The following is a 14,495-nucleotide window of genomic DNA, read 5'->3' as shown; positions in this document are numbered from 1 at the left end:
AGCCGCTTGCGATGTGTAAAGTATAACATGTCTTTTTATTTCACGAGCCGCTTGCGATGTGTAAAGTATAACATGTCTTTTTATTTCACGAGCCGCTTGCGATGTGTAAAGTATAACATGTCTTTTTATTTCACGAGCCGCTTGCGATGTGTAAAGTATAACATGTCTTTTTATTTCACGAGCCGCTTGCGATGTGTAAAGTATAACATGTCTTTTTATTTCACGAGCCGCTTGCGATGTGTAAAGTATAACATGTCTTTTTATTTCACGAGCCGCTTGCGATGTGTAAAGTATAACATGTCTTTTTATTTCACGAGCCGCTTGCGATGTGTAAAGTATAACATGTCTTTTTATTTCACGAGCCGCTTGCGATGTGTAAAGTATAACATGTCTTTTTATTTCACGAGCCGCTTGCGATGTGTAAAGTATAACATGTCTTTTTATTTCACGAGCCGCTTGCGATGTGTAAAGTATAACATGTCTTTTTATTTCACGAGCCGCTTGCGATGTGTAAAGTATAACATGTCTTTTTATTTCACGAGCCGCTTGCGACGTGTAAAGTATAACATGTCTTTTTATTTCACGAGCCGCTTGCGACGTGTAAAGTATAACATGTCTTTTTATTTCACGAGCCGCTTGCGATGTGTAAAGTATAACATGTCTTTTTATTTCACGAGCCGCTTGCGATGTGTAAAGTATAACATGTCTTTTTATTTCACGAGCCGCTTGCGATGTGTAAAGTATAACATGTCTTTTTATTTCACGAGCCGCTTGCGATGTGTAAAGTATAACATGTCTTTTTATTTCACGAGCCGCTTGCGATGTGTAAAGTATAACATGTCTTTTTATTTCACGAGCCGCTTGCGATGTGTAAAGTATAACATGTCTTTTTATTTCACGAGCCGCTTGCGATGTGTAAAGTATAACATGTCTTTTTATTTCACGAGCCGCTTGCGATGTGTAAAGTATAACATGTCTTTTTATTTCACGAGCCGCTTGCGATGTGTAAAGTATAACATGTCTTTTTATTTCACGAGCCGCTTGCGATGTGTAAAGTATAACATGTCTTTTTATTTCACGAGCCGCTTGCGATGTGTAAAGTATAACATGTCTTTTTATTTCACGAGCCGCTTGCGACGTGTAAAGTATAACATGTCTTTTTATTTCACGAGCCGCTTGCGACGTGTAAAGTATAACATGTCTTTTTATTTCACGAGCCGCTTGCGACGTGTAAAGTATAACATGTCTTTTTATTTCACGAGCCGCTTGCGATGTGTAAAGTATAACATGTCTTTTTATTTCACGAGCCGCTTGCGATGTGTAAAGTATAACATGTCTTTTTATTTCACGAGCCGCTTGCGATGTGTAAAGTATAACATGTCTTTTTATTTCACGAGCCGCTTGCGATGTGTAAAGTATAACATGTCTTTTTATTTCACGAGCCGCTTGCGATGTGTAAAGTATAACATGTCTTTTTATTTCACGAGCCGCTTGCGATGTGTAAAGTATAACATGTCTTTTTATTTCACGAGCCGCTTGCGATGTGTAAAGTATAACATGTCTTTTTATTTCACGAGCCGCTTGCGATGTGTAAAGTATAACATGTCTTTTTATTTCACGAGCCGCTTGCGATGTGTAAAGTATAACATGTCTTTTTATTTCACGAGCCGCTTGCGATGTGTAAAGTATAACATGTCTTTTTCTTTCACGAGCCGCTTGCGATGTGTAAAGTATAACATGTCTTTTTATTTCACGAGCCGCTTGCGACGTGTAAAGTATAACATGTCTTTTTATTTCACGAGCCGCTTGCGACGTGTAAAGTATAACATGTCTTTTTATTTCACGAGCCGCTTGCGACGTGTAAAGTATAACATGTCTTTTTATTTCACGAGCCGCTTGCGACGTGTAAAGTATAACATGTCTTTTTATTTCACGAGCCGCTTGCGACGTGTAAAGTATAACATGTCTTTTTATTTCACGAGCCGCTTGCGACGTGTAAAGTATAACATGTCTTTTTATTTCACGAGCCGCTTGCGACGTGTAAAGTATAACATGTCTTTTTATTTCACGAGCCGCTTGCGATGTGTAAAGTATAACATGTCTTTTTATTTCACGAGCCGCTTGCGACGTGTAAAGTATAACATGTCTTTTTATTTCACGAGCCGCTTGCGACGTGTAAAGTATAACATGTCTTTTTATTTCACGAGCCGCTTGCGACGTGTAAAGTATAACATGTCTTTTTATTTCACGAGCCGCTTGCGACGTGTAAAGTATAACATGTCTTTTTATTTCACGAGCCGCTTGCGACGTGTAAAGTATAACATGTCTTTTTATTTCACGAGCCGCTTGCGACGTGTAAAGTATAACATGTCTTTTTATTTCACGAGCCGCTTGCGACGTGTAAAGTATAACATGTCTTTTTATTTCACGAGCCGCTTGCGATGTGTAAAGTATAACATGTCTTTTTATTTCACGAGCCGCTTGCGATGTGTAAAGTATAACATGTCTTTTTCTTTCACGAGCCGCTTGCGATGTGTAAAGTATAACATGTCTTTTTATTTCACGAGCCGCTTGCGACGTGTAAAGTATAACATGTCTTTTTATTTCACGAGCCGCTTGCGACGTGTAAAGTATAACATGTCTTTTTATTTCACGAGCCGCTTGCGATGTGTAAAGTATAACATGTCTTTTTATTTCACGAGCCGCTTGCGATGTGTAAAGTATAACATGTCTTTTTATTTCACGAGCCGCTTGCGACGTGTAAAGTATAACATGTCTTTTTATTTCACGAGCCGCTTGCGATGTGTAAAGTATAACATGTCTTTTTATTTCACGAGCCGCTTGCGATGTGTAAAGTATAACATTTCTTTTTATTTCACGAGCCGCTTGCGATGTGTAAAGTATAACATGTCTTTTTATTTCACGAGCCGCTTGCGATGTGTAAAGTATAACATGTCTTTTTATTTCACGAGCCGCTTGCGATGTGTAAAGTATAACATGTCTTTTTATTTCACGAGCCGCTTGCGATGTGTAAAGTATAACATGTCTTTTTATTTCACGAGCCGCTTGCGATGTGTAAAGTATAACATGTCTTTTTATTTCACGAGCCGCTTGCGATGTGTAAAGTATAACATGTCTTTTTATTTCACGAGCCGCTTGCGATGTGTAAAGTATAACATGTCTTTTTATTTCACGAGCCGCTTGCGATGTGTAAAGTATAACATGTCTTTTTATTTCACGAGCCGCTTGCGATGTGTAAAGTATAACATGTCTTTTTATTTCACGAGCCGCTTGCGATGTGTAAAGTATAACATGTCTTTTTATTTCACGAGCCGCTTGCGATGTGTAAAGTATAACATGTCTTTTTATTTCACGAGCCGCTTGCGATGTGTAAAGTATAACATGTCTTTTTATTTCACGAGCCGCTTGCGATGTGTAATTTTGCCTGTAGTAGCTACCTTTGCTGTCTGCTATTTTAATATTTTTTTAATACTTAACATTCATGTTTATACAGGAAGAAGACATTGATATTATCCGTAATAATATATTGGCCATCAATCAGAATAAGTCAGCCACTCATCTTATTGGTTCATACGAAGTGCTAGAGTTGCTTGGATCTGGCGCATTTGGCAGTGTATACAAGGTATGATCTTTGGCCTCTTTTAGTTTAATGGTCGTTGTATTGCGTGCTTAGTTTAATGGTCGTTGTGTATTGCGTGCTTGTGTTTTTTTTTCCGTGAATTATTTTGCTAACCATGCGGAGTATGAAAACGATGTGAACTCGACCAAGTAGCTATTATAAGATACACATGCTCTACATATACCACGTCCTTGGTGATACTGATGTATTAAACGGATGGAGGCTGGGTGATATGAATGCAGTCCCGTTCGTTTCTGGATCATAACAGGCCCGTTTCTGGGTGATAGATGAGCAGAGTATCAATACTGAACGCTTTATTCTTCAGGTCCGAAAGAGACATAGTGGACAATCCTTTCTTGCAATGAAAGAGGTGAGTGTGATATTTAAACCGGCTATAGGATCGTGAGTATATTATGAGATGTACAACACATGTCCGCACCTTCAGGACATTCAGGACACATCCCGGTTAAACCAAATGAGCAACAGATAAGTCAGTCTCCCGTCTGATCCAATGCGATCCCAACCGGTTTCTCATGATGTCTAGGAAACTATCATTCGCTGACTCAATCTCTAGGGACACACAGTTATCTCGGCAGGATCTGTCATGTGCCATGACAGACTGAAGGCTGTGGAGAGAGATTGTGCGGGCGAGCTCGGCTGATTCCCGAGGATGACGATGATACGTACGTTTGTATTTTACAGATCTCTATTCATAGTCTGGGGAATACGGCAAAGGATCGTGGCACAAGCGTAGGCGAGATCGTCAATGAGACAACCATCATGAGGGAGCAGGTACGACGGGACACGTGACACTCTCACAAGTGGAATACCATCTTTTTTACTTTGTTCATCCATTCGTTTTCAGCTTAGACATCCCAATATTGTGAGATATTTCAAGGCTTTTGAAGAAAGTAAGTTTATGATGATGATGTTGTCATGATGTAATTTCTTGGTTTAATCCAGCCTTGATATTGTGATGTTAATGCTTAGCTCCCTGTGTCCATAGAGGAAAAGCTCTACATCATCATGGAGCTGGTGGAGGGCGCCCCTCTTGGAGAACACTTCAATTCGCTCAAAGAAAAAGGAACTCGATTCTCCGAGGAGAGAATATGGCACATATTTATACAGGTTACTTTAATTTTTTTTTAATATTTATAGGAATTTTAACCAGGATATGTACTTTTGCATATTACTTTTGCTACGCTTGTTTTGGGTCCTCTAAAAAATAAGATTATTCTCGGAATTATATTCTAGGCCTTCACCTTACTGGCTTGTTTTTCTTAGATCGTTCTTGGCCTTCACCTTACTGGCTTGTTTTTCTTAGATCGTTCTTAGCCTCCATACTGGCTTGTTTTTCTTGGATCGTTCTAGGCCTTCACCTTACTGGCTTGTTTTTCTTAGATCGTTCTAGGCCTTCACCTTACTGGTTTTTTTTTTTAGATCGTTCTTGGCCTTCACCTTACTGCCTTTTTTTCTTAGATCGTTTTGGCCTTCACCTTACTGCCTTGTTTTTCTTAGATCGTTCTTGGCCTCCACCTTATTGGCTTGTTTTTCTTAGATCGTTCTTGGCCTCCACCTTATTGGCTTGTTTTTCTTAGATCGTTCTTGGCCTTCACCTTACTGCCTTGTTTTTCTTAGATCGTTCTTGGCCTTCGCTACATTCACAAGGAGAAGCACATTGTCCATCGCGATTTGACTCCAAACAACATTATGCTGGGAGAGAATGACAAAGTTACCATAAGTACGTTCTTATTTACTAAGGAATTATTAGGAATTATTCGTGATCTAGAGAGCAAGAAAGCATTTCTAAATCTGTGCTTGTTTTCAGCTGATTTCGGGCTAGCAAAGCAAAAGAATCCTGATGCTAGCAAAATGACCTCTGTTGTAGGAACCATTCTCTATTCTTGGTAAGGACTTACCAATGTCACGTCGTGTAATTTGCTCGTTCCAAATGTGAGTAGCTAGACGGGTGTGTTTAGGGCACTTTCTGTTTAAGGGGGGGGTACCAATAGGTATTTTAATAATTTTAATAATTAATAATTTTAATTTTAATTTTAATAATTTTAATAGGTATTAAAATGAGAATGTTTGCATGTATGCCGTCCAGTAGTATTTTGTTGTAGTATTTTCTTACTGGGTCTGACCGGGTGTCGTCTCTGACTGGGTGTCGTGTCTGACTTGGTGTAGCGTCTTACTGGGTGACATGTCTGACTGGGTGTCCAGTCTTACTGGGTTTCGTATCTCACTGGGATAACTTTCTGACTGGGTGTCTTGTCTAGCCCGGAGGTGGTACAGAGCCAGCCCTATGGCGAGAAAGCGGACGTATGGGCAGCAGGATGTATACTCTACCAGATGGCGACCCTCCAGCCGCCCTTCTACTCATCCAACATGCTGGCGCTCGCCACTAAGGTATTACTTTGCTATGTCATGTTTCCCTACTCATCCAACATGCTGACACTCGTCACTAAGGTATTACTTTGCTATGTCATGTTTCCCTACCCATCCAACATGCTGACGCTCGCCACTAAGGTATTACTCTGCTATTTCATGTTTCCCTACTCATCCAACATGCTGACGCTCGCCACTAAGGTATTACTTTGCTATGTCATACTTCCCTACCCATCCAACATGCTGGCGCTCGCCACTAAGGTATTACTTTGCTATGTCATGTTTCCCTACTCATCCAACATGCTGGCACTCGCCACTAAGGTATTACTTTGCTATGTCATGTTTCCCTACTCATCCAACATGCTGGCACTCGCCACTAAGGTATTACTTTGCTATGTCATGTTTCCCTACTCATCCAACATGCTGACGCTCGCCACTAAGGTATTACTTTGCTATGTCATGTTTCCCTACTCATCCAACATGCTGGCACTCGCCACTAAGGTATTACTTTGCTATGTCATGTTTCCCTACTCATCTAACATGCTGGCGCTCGCCACTAAGGTATTACTTTGCTATGTCATACTTCCCTACTCATCCAACATGCTGACGCTCGCCACTAAGGTATTACTTTGCTATGTCATACTTCCCTACCCATCTAACGTGCTGACGCTCGCCACTAAGGTATTACTTTGCTATGTCATGTTTCCCTACTCATCCAACGTGCTGGCACTCGCCACTAAGGTATTACTTTGCTATGTCATGTTTCCCTACTCATCCAACATGCTGGCACTCGCCACTAAGGTATTACTTTGCTATGTCATGTTTCCCTACTCATCTAACATGCTGGCGCTCGCCACTAAGGTATTACTTTGCTATGTCATACTTCCCTACTCATCCAACATGCTGGCGCTCGCCACTAAGGTATTACTTTGCTATGTCATGTTTCCCTACTCATCCAACATGCTGGCGCTCGCCACTTAGGTATTACTCTGCTATGTCATGTTTCCCTACTCATCCAACATGCTGGCACTCGCCACTAAGGTATTACTTTGCTATGTCATGTTTCCCTACCCATCCAACATGCTGACGCTCGCCACTAAGGTATTACTCTGCTATGTCATGTTTCCCTACTCATCAAACATGCTGACGCTCGTCACTAAGGTATTACTTTGCTATGTCATGTTTCCCTACCCATCCAACATGCTGACGCTCGCCACTAAGGTATTACTCTGCTATGTCATGTTTCCCTACTCATCCAACATGCTGGCACTCGTCACTAAGGTATTACTTTGCTATGTCATGTTTCCCTACCCATCCAACATGCTGGCACTCGCCACTAAGGTATTACTTTGCTATGTCATGTTTCCCTACCCATCCAACATGCTGACGCTCGCCACTAAGGTATTACTTTGCTATGTCATGTTTCCCTACCCATCCAACATGCTGGCGCTCGCCACTAAGGTATTACTTTGCTATGTCATGTTTCCCTACTCATCCAACATGCTGACACTCGCCACTAAGGTATTACTTTGCTATGTCATACTTCCCTACCCATCTAACGTGCTGGTGCTCGCCACTAAGGTATTACTCTGCTATGTCATGTTTCCCTACTCATCAAACATGCTGACGCTCGTCACTAAGGTATTACTTTGCTATGTCATGTTTCCCTACCCATCCAACATGCTGACGCTCGCCACTAAGGTATTACTCTGCTATGTCATGTTTCCCTACTCATCCAACATGCTGGCACTCGTCACTAAGGTATTACTTTGCTATGTCATGTTTCCCTACCCATCCAACATGCTGGCACTCGCCACTAAGGTATTACTTTGCTATGTCATGTTTCCCTACCCATCCAACATGCTGGCACTCGCCACTAAGGTATTACTTTGCTATGTCATGTTTCCCTACCCATCCAACATGCTGACGCTCGCCACTAAGGTATTACTTTGCTATGTCATGTTTCCCTACCCATCCAACATGCTGGCGCTCGCCACTAAGGTATTACTTTGCTATGTCATGTTTCCCTACTCATCCAACATGCTGACACTCGCCACTAAGGTATTACTTTGCTATGTCATACTTCCCTACCCATCTAACGTGCTGGTGCTCGCCACTAAGATATTACTCTGCTATGTCATGCTTCCAAGTTAATGCGTGATGCCTTGATCTTTAATCATATTATCATTTATTCTATTAAAAGATTGTCGAGGCCAGCTATGCGCCAATTCCAAGTGGACTGTACTCTGATAAAGTCGCTGAAACGGTCCATAGGTAAAGTAAACTCTTTTCTTGGTCAGTGACCTACAGAAACACCTTGCTTATCAATCTCTATAATTATTTACAGGTGTCTCCAAGCAAAACCTGAAGATAGACCAGATATTGTGCAGGTTCGTAGTTCTGTGTTATCCAAAGTAGGCTTTTGATTTCTTGGTTGCCATCATGTACAGATGATGGGGAAGTAAGGTCGAAACTTCAGTCAAATTGGTTTGATTTAGAGCTTTATATTTTATATTTAATGAACTCATTCATCTAGTGCTACAAACCACAAGCAACTTTTTGTTGCACCTTTTCTATAATCGTTGGTCAAGGTGGCGGTGCTGGCCCTTGAACATGTCGCCAAATAATAGTTGGCCTTTTTGTTCAGGTGGCTGGCGGAATTAGCGAGATCATGCTTACTTACGTGGATAAGCTAAGAGCTTACGAAATTGGACTGGAGAAGAAGCTGGAAAGAGAGCGCAAACGAACACAAAGGTATATGTTTGGATGAGAAAGTGAGAAAATGTGAAATAATGAAAATAAGTGAAATCATTAGCGGGGATAATTTTTATTCGAAATAAATGACATATGGATTTGTCTCCTTTGGGACTGTTAAGTGCGATGTTGTTGGATGATCGCGCCGTAACAATCGGTCCCTAAGTAACGAGATATTCCCTTTTTGTATTACCTGCGGATGCTTTGTTTTGTCGCCTCTGGTTGGCTATATAACCTGCGTACCCTGCGAATGTTTTGTTGTGTTGCCTCAGCTTGCTCAGATCATGACTTAACTTTTCCCACAGGCACTATCTCGAGGCCACGCGTAACATGCAGAACTACCACCGACTGTTCTGGGCATCTCAGGAGCGATACGACAAACTTGTCAATTTATCGAGTAGCGGAGGCGCCGTCGGCCTCAGAGGAGTAAACGCCGCAGAAAGTGACGCGGATAGCGAGTCCAACGTGTCATTAGCGAGTAGTGGGTGGTCTGACCGCAACGAGCCACTCAACGACCTTCAAACTTATAATTCGACGAGTAGTTCCAGTAAACAGAACGGATCCACGTCACCCGTATTATCCACGGCGCGGCGAGTTAAAAAAGAACTGACCCCTTTAAAAAATACTGCGGGAGATAAAACAAAGGGATCTCCCGAGAAAGTGAGGACTAAATCAGAAAAAGGGAGTTCGCAGGTGGAATTTGCTGTTCCCAAGCCCCCTGGTCCGCGCAAAGGTGCGCGGAGACTCCTCAATCTTGACTCACTACCTGCGAACAAGGCGGGCTCTACAGGCACGCTGAACTCGTCTGGACCGCGGTCGCCGGTGGTAAATTGTCCCAGCAGTGTAGATATCGCCGTTACAAGACGTACACAGAGCAGGTATATAACATTCATATTCTTCCATGCCTATACCAGGTATGATTTCCATGCACCATGTATACCAAGTAAATTATTTATATACTTTTTATATGAATTTTTATAACATATTCATATGCCATGAGATACAATATTCATTTACTATTTATATACTAGGTATAGCATTCATACACCATACATTTGTCAGATATACAATTCATACAGAAGGTGTATCATTAATTTTATTATTTCGACTCCATAGCCATAGTATCGGAGTAGACGAAGTGGAGTATGTTATGAGTATGCTAAAACATTTTTAAAAGAAGATTTTAGGACTTATTCCATACAATTTACGACCCGAGCAACAGTCGCAAAAACGCCGCAATCTTTTGTAGCGCTAATAAAGGGCGCGCGGTGTCCTTCCACGAACGTGTTACAGTAAACACCCGTTTATAAGAACCTAAATATTAAGAATATTTTTTTATAAAAACCTAATCAGCCTGGTGGGGAAGAATAGGTTCTGATTTGTAGGATCACTCAAAACGTTTGTCAAAATTCTGATTTACATTTGATAATGCACTATTTATTTGAATCCCCATCCCTACCGTCCCGGGGATGAGTGGGGTTAACCTGGGGGCTTAGAGCAGTTTTGAACGAAAATCTGTCCCATAGTGGTTGTGGAATTGACATTTTTTTTACTCTTAGACATTTCCTCACAAACAGAAAAAACAACCTAAGGGTACTGGCTCATATAAGGTTACTCTCCTGAAGGTCTGTAGATTGAAGTTGACGTCTCCTTTCTGTCTTGTAGTTCTACAGTCGAGACGTATCGGCGACAACAGTCCACCGGAGGTCACCTCAAAGCACGGCCACGTACGTACATCAGTTTGGAAGCACCGCATACCATATTAGGGGAACTGTGCTCTGTGTCTCCTGGTATTGTCTCTTTTAGGTGATAGATGCTATACTCTTTTAGATAGGGGAGAGCCAACCAATGCTTACTTGTCACGTCACAACTATTACCAACCACAGGAAACTTAATCAGATAAGAACGCTTGTATCTGACATCCTGTTTTCCTCCCCATCAGCCACTGCCGCGGCAACGCTCAGCATCTCCCCGAGAAAGGTCCGACAAATCAACGATCCAATCGCACAGATCTTGAACCAGCTCCACAAGATCATCTTCATTACGCAGGTACGAGCTAGTACCGGGAGTCAACCAGCTGATCAATTACAAAGCCTTGTTAAATTAGATAACAGTGAAACAATGAAACTCGCGACAATGTTGAGGCAACATAGTATAAGCGACGATATTGAGGCAATTTTTCATACAAGTGGCAATGCAAGGCCATTATTACATACCAGCCACAATGTCGAGGCAACACTACATACAAGTGTGAATGCTAAAGCAACATTACATACAAGCTACAATGTTGAAACAGCATTACATTAGGCGAGAAAGTTTCCTCAAATTTCCTGCCCAATTCAAAATTTTCTTATACCCTACTGTTTCCAGATTGTTGTCCATGTGGGATGGGCGTATTTATCCATGTGTCCTGTTTCTGGCTTGAAATGGGCGTATATATCCATGTGTCCTGTTTCTCTCCTGAGATGGGCGTATATATCCATGTGTCCTGTTTCTGGCTTGAGATGGGCGTATATATCCATGTGTCCTGTTTCTCTCCTGAGATGGGCGTATATATCCATGTGTCCTATTTCTGGCTTGAGATGAGCGTATATATCCATGTGTCCTGTTTCTGGCTTGAGATGGGCGTATATATTCATGTGTCCTGTTTCTGGCCTGAGATGGGCGTATATATCCACGTGTCCTGTTTCTGGCTTGAGATGGGCGTATATATCCGTCTTGGCAGTTGTCTACTTTTTTCTCTAGCGTTAAACATTTTGATGTTTATTTCTCAGCTTCCCCCCACGTTATCACCGAATCCCCAGAGACGAATCGTAGAGCGCTTCAAACGCGCGTTGTTTGCACCACAAAGCAGCTCCTTCAACCTCAAGAGCGAAATAAAAAAGGTAACGTCTTCCACCCAGTTATTAGGCAAAGGTCATTGAAGGCCGGTCAGCCGTTTGATTTTTGTGTCTTTATTTTCAAAGGGCATTGAAGGCCGGTCAGCCTTTCAATATTTGTGTATTTTCAAAGGTCATTGAAGGCCGGTCACAGCCGTTTAATATTTGTGTCTTTATTTTCAAAGGTAAATGAAGGCCTGTCACAGCCGTTTAATATTTATGTCTTTATGTTCAAAGGTCATTGAAGGGTCGCAGGAGCTGGTCGACCTCAACGCAGGATTTGGCGACAGCACGCATACTCTTCTACATAACTCCGCTGACAAGCTTGGTAAGTACCGTCTCTTCTTTTTACTTGAAGATACTAGCGCCTTTTTAATTTTTTAGCATAAGCTTAATGTCAAGTAATGGGTTGTAATTATTGAAATAACACTCTCCCTTTTCTGTCATTGTAATTGTCATGCAGACTTGTCGCTGTTATAGTGTTCTTGTCACTTTACCATACACTTGTCACTTATACCATACACTTGTCACTTTTACCATTTACCTGTCACTTAAACCATATACCTGTCACTTAAACCAAATACCTGTCGTTGATACCATATACCTGTCGCTTATTTGTCGCTACTTGTCACTTTTACCATTTACCTGTCGCTTATTTGTCGCTACTTGTCACTTATACCATATACCTGTCGCTGATACCAAATACCTGTCACTGATACCATATACCTGTCGCTTATTTGTCGCTACTTGTCACTTCTAAATACCATTTACCTGTCACTTAAACCAAATAGCTGTCGCTGATACCATATACCTGTCGCTTATTTGTCGCTACTTGTCACTTATACCATTTACCTGTCGCTTATTTGTCGCTACTTGTCACTTTTACCATATACCTGTCGCTTAAACCAAATAGCTGTCGCTGATACCATATACCTGTCGCTTATTTGTCGCTACTTGTCACTTATACCATATACCTGTCGCTTATTTTTCGCTACTTGTCACTTTTACCATTTACCTGTCGCTCATACAATATACCTGTCGCTTATTTGTCGCTACTTGTCACTTTTACCATTTACCTGTCGCTTATTTGTCGCTACTTGTCACTTTTACCATAAACTTGTCACTTTTACCATATACCTGTCGCTTATTTGTCGCTACTTGTCGCTGATACCATTTACCTGTCGCTTATTTGTCGCTACTTGTCACTTTTACCATATACCTGTCACTTAAACCAAATAGCTGTCGCTGATACCATATACCTGTCGCTTATTTGTCGCTACTTGTCACTTTTACCATATACCTGTCGCTTATTTGTCGCTACTTGTCGCTGATACCATTTACCTGTCGCTTATTTGTCGCTACTTGTCACTTATACCATATACCTGTCGCTTATTTGTCGCTACTTGTCACTTTTACCATTTACCTGTCGCTGATACCATATACCTGTCGCTTATTTGTCGCTACTTGTCGCTTTTACCATTTACCTGTCGCTTATTTGTCGCTGCTTGTCACTTATACCATATACCTGTCGCTTATTTGTCACTACTTGTCACTTATACCATTTACCTGTCGCTTATTTGTCGCTACTTGTCACTTTTACCATATACCTGTCGCTTATTTGTCGCTACTTGTCACTTTTACCATAAACTTGTCACTTTTACCATATACCTGTCGCTTATTTGTCGCTACTTGTCGCTGATACCATATACCTGTCGCTTATTTGTCGCTACTTGTCACTTTTACCATATACCTGTCACTTAAACCAAATAGCTGTCGCTGATGCCATATACCTGTCGCTTATTTGTCGCTACTTGTCACTTTTACCATTTGTTGCTTTCAGCAAGTGGAGGGGGCGTGGAAGCTGTTGATGGGCAAGATATCGGGATAACATATGAAATGATTCAGGTACATATTTTTATACCAATAAATATGATATAAGAGATGATAAGAGATCACTCTTATGTTGACGACTCAGTACCATGAATACCCCCTCCCACCCCACCCCCCCGTACACCAAAGGACACCCTGCATAAAGAAGCATACTTATCCCCCCCACACACACACACACATTATCCACCCCACATTGGGCGATTTGCATCATCTCTGCCAAGCTAACGGTAAATCTCTTGCTCAGAATATGATAGAGAATGTTCTCATGGAGAGCGGATATTATGACGTGTCTCCAAATGCAAGGTGAGTTAGACCCTACTGTACCCCGTCCATCCTAGCGAGACGATCAGAAAAGTGCAAACCAACAACAACAAGCAATACAAGAAAAACAAAGTAGTAACAGCAAATATGCCACATAAACATATATAATAGCAGTACCATCAATTACAACTACAACGATCATGATAAAAATGATAACAACTTTAAGAAAGCCAACACTTGTGGTGAGCATATTTTCAACAACAAAGATAACTAGCAACAGTGGGACCCCCATTAGCTCATGCTACGACAGCAATGATAGCTGAGTTGATTTTTCCACAGGAATCGTTCAGTCCCTCTTGGGCCAATCGGGACGAATGGAGCGCACGGGGTACCCCCGAGCCTGACCAAGCGCAACTCCAGCATTTAGCGTGCAAATAATTCTAAATAAGTCAAGAAATTTGAATAATATATACGTTATTTTTATACACAGAAGACCAGAGTGCATATCATAATTAGGAACAATTTATTATTTTTAAATTCATTTATTAAAAGTGTGTGAATTTTTCTGGCTGCATAAGAGTAGCATAGGCACGGCTTTGATAGTCTGTCTTGGAAAAAAGTGTGTGCATCGCAAATAAAAAGTGTGAAACATGTTGATTCAAGTGTCATCTTAGCTGGGTGCA

At 41.4% G+C, this 14,495-nt stretch overlaps 1 protein-coding gene across 7 annotated transcripts in view; it reads left to right on the top strand.

The window, feature by feature from the left end:
* LOC5518329 (serine/threonine-protein kinase Nek10) overlaps positions 1–14,469 on the top strand; it is a 40,139-nt gene extending 25,670 nt beyond the window's left edge. For all 7 annotated transcript variants that reach the window (XM_048724118.1, XM_048724120.1, XM_048724116.1 and 4 more), the window contains 19 exons: positions 3,515–3,643; positions 3,966–4,010; positions 4,343–4,432; positions 4,506–4,551; positions 4,647–4,768; positions 5,279–5,381; positions 5,469–5,547; positions 5,920–6,049; positions 8,232–8,302; positions 8,376–8,418; positions 8,676–8,782; positions 9,088–9,660; positions 10,448–10,509; positions 10,725–10,831; positions 11,557–11,667; positions 11,899–11,989; positions 13,502–13,566; positions 13,796–13,854; positions 14,152–14,469. In XM_048724118.1, the coding sequence (XP_048580075.1) occupies positions 3,515–3,643; positions 3,966–4,010; positions 4,343–4,432; positions 4,506–4,551; positions 4,647–4,768; positions 5,279–5,381; positions 5,469–5,547; positions 5,920–6,049; positions 8,232–8,302; positions 8,376–8,418; positions 8,676–8,782; positions 9,088–9,660; positions 10,448–10,509; positions 10,725–10,831; positions 11,557–11,667; positions 11,899–11,989; positions 13,502–13,566; positions 13,796–13,854; positions 14,152–14,239 (2,121 nt within the window). In that variant the 3' untranslated portion in view covers positions 14,240–14,469. The remainder of the gene's footprint in view (positions 1–3,514; positions 3,644–3,965; positions 4,011–4,342; positions 4,433–4,505; positions 4,552–4,646; positions 4,769–5,278; positions 5,382–5,468; positions 5,548–5,919; positions 6,050–8,231; positions 8,303–8,375; positions 8,419–8,675; positions 8,783–9,087; positions 9,661–10,447; positions 10,510–10,724; positions 10,832–11,556; positions 11,668–11,898; positions 11,990–13,501; positions 13,567–13,795; positions 13,855–14,151) is intronic.
* Positions 14,470–14,495: the final 26 nt, after the last annotated feature.

The sequence above is a fragment of the Nematostella vectensis genome, chromosome 2 (genome assembly GCF_932526225.1).
Source record: "Nematostella vectensis chromosome 2, jaNemVect1.1, whole genome shotgun sequence".
NCBI lineage: Eukaryota > Metazoa > Cnidaria > Anthozoa > Actiniaria > Edwardsiidae > Nematostella > Nematostella vectensis.
The sequence above is the reverse complement of the archived record's forward strand: the minus strand, read 5'-3'. Positions and strand labels throughout refer to the sequence as shown.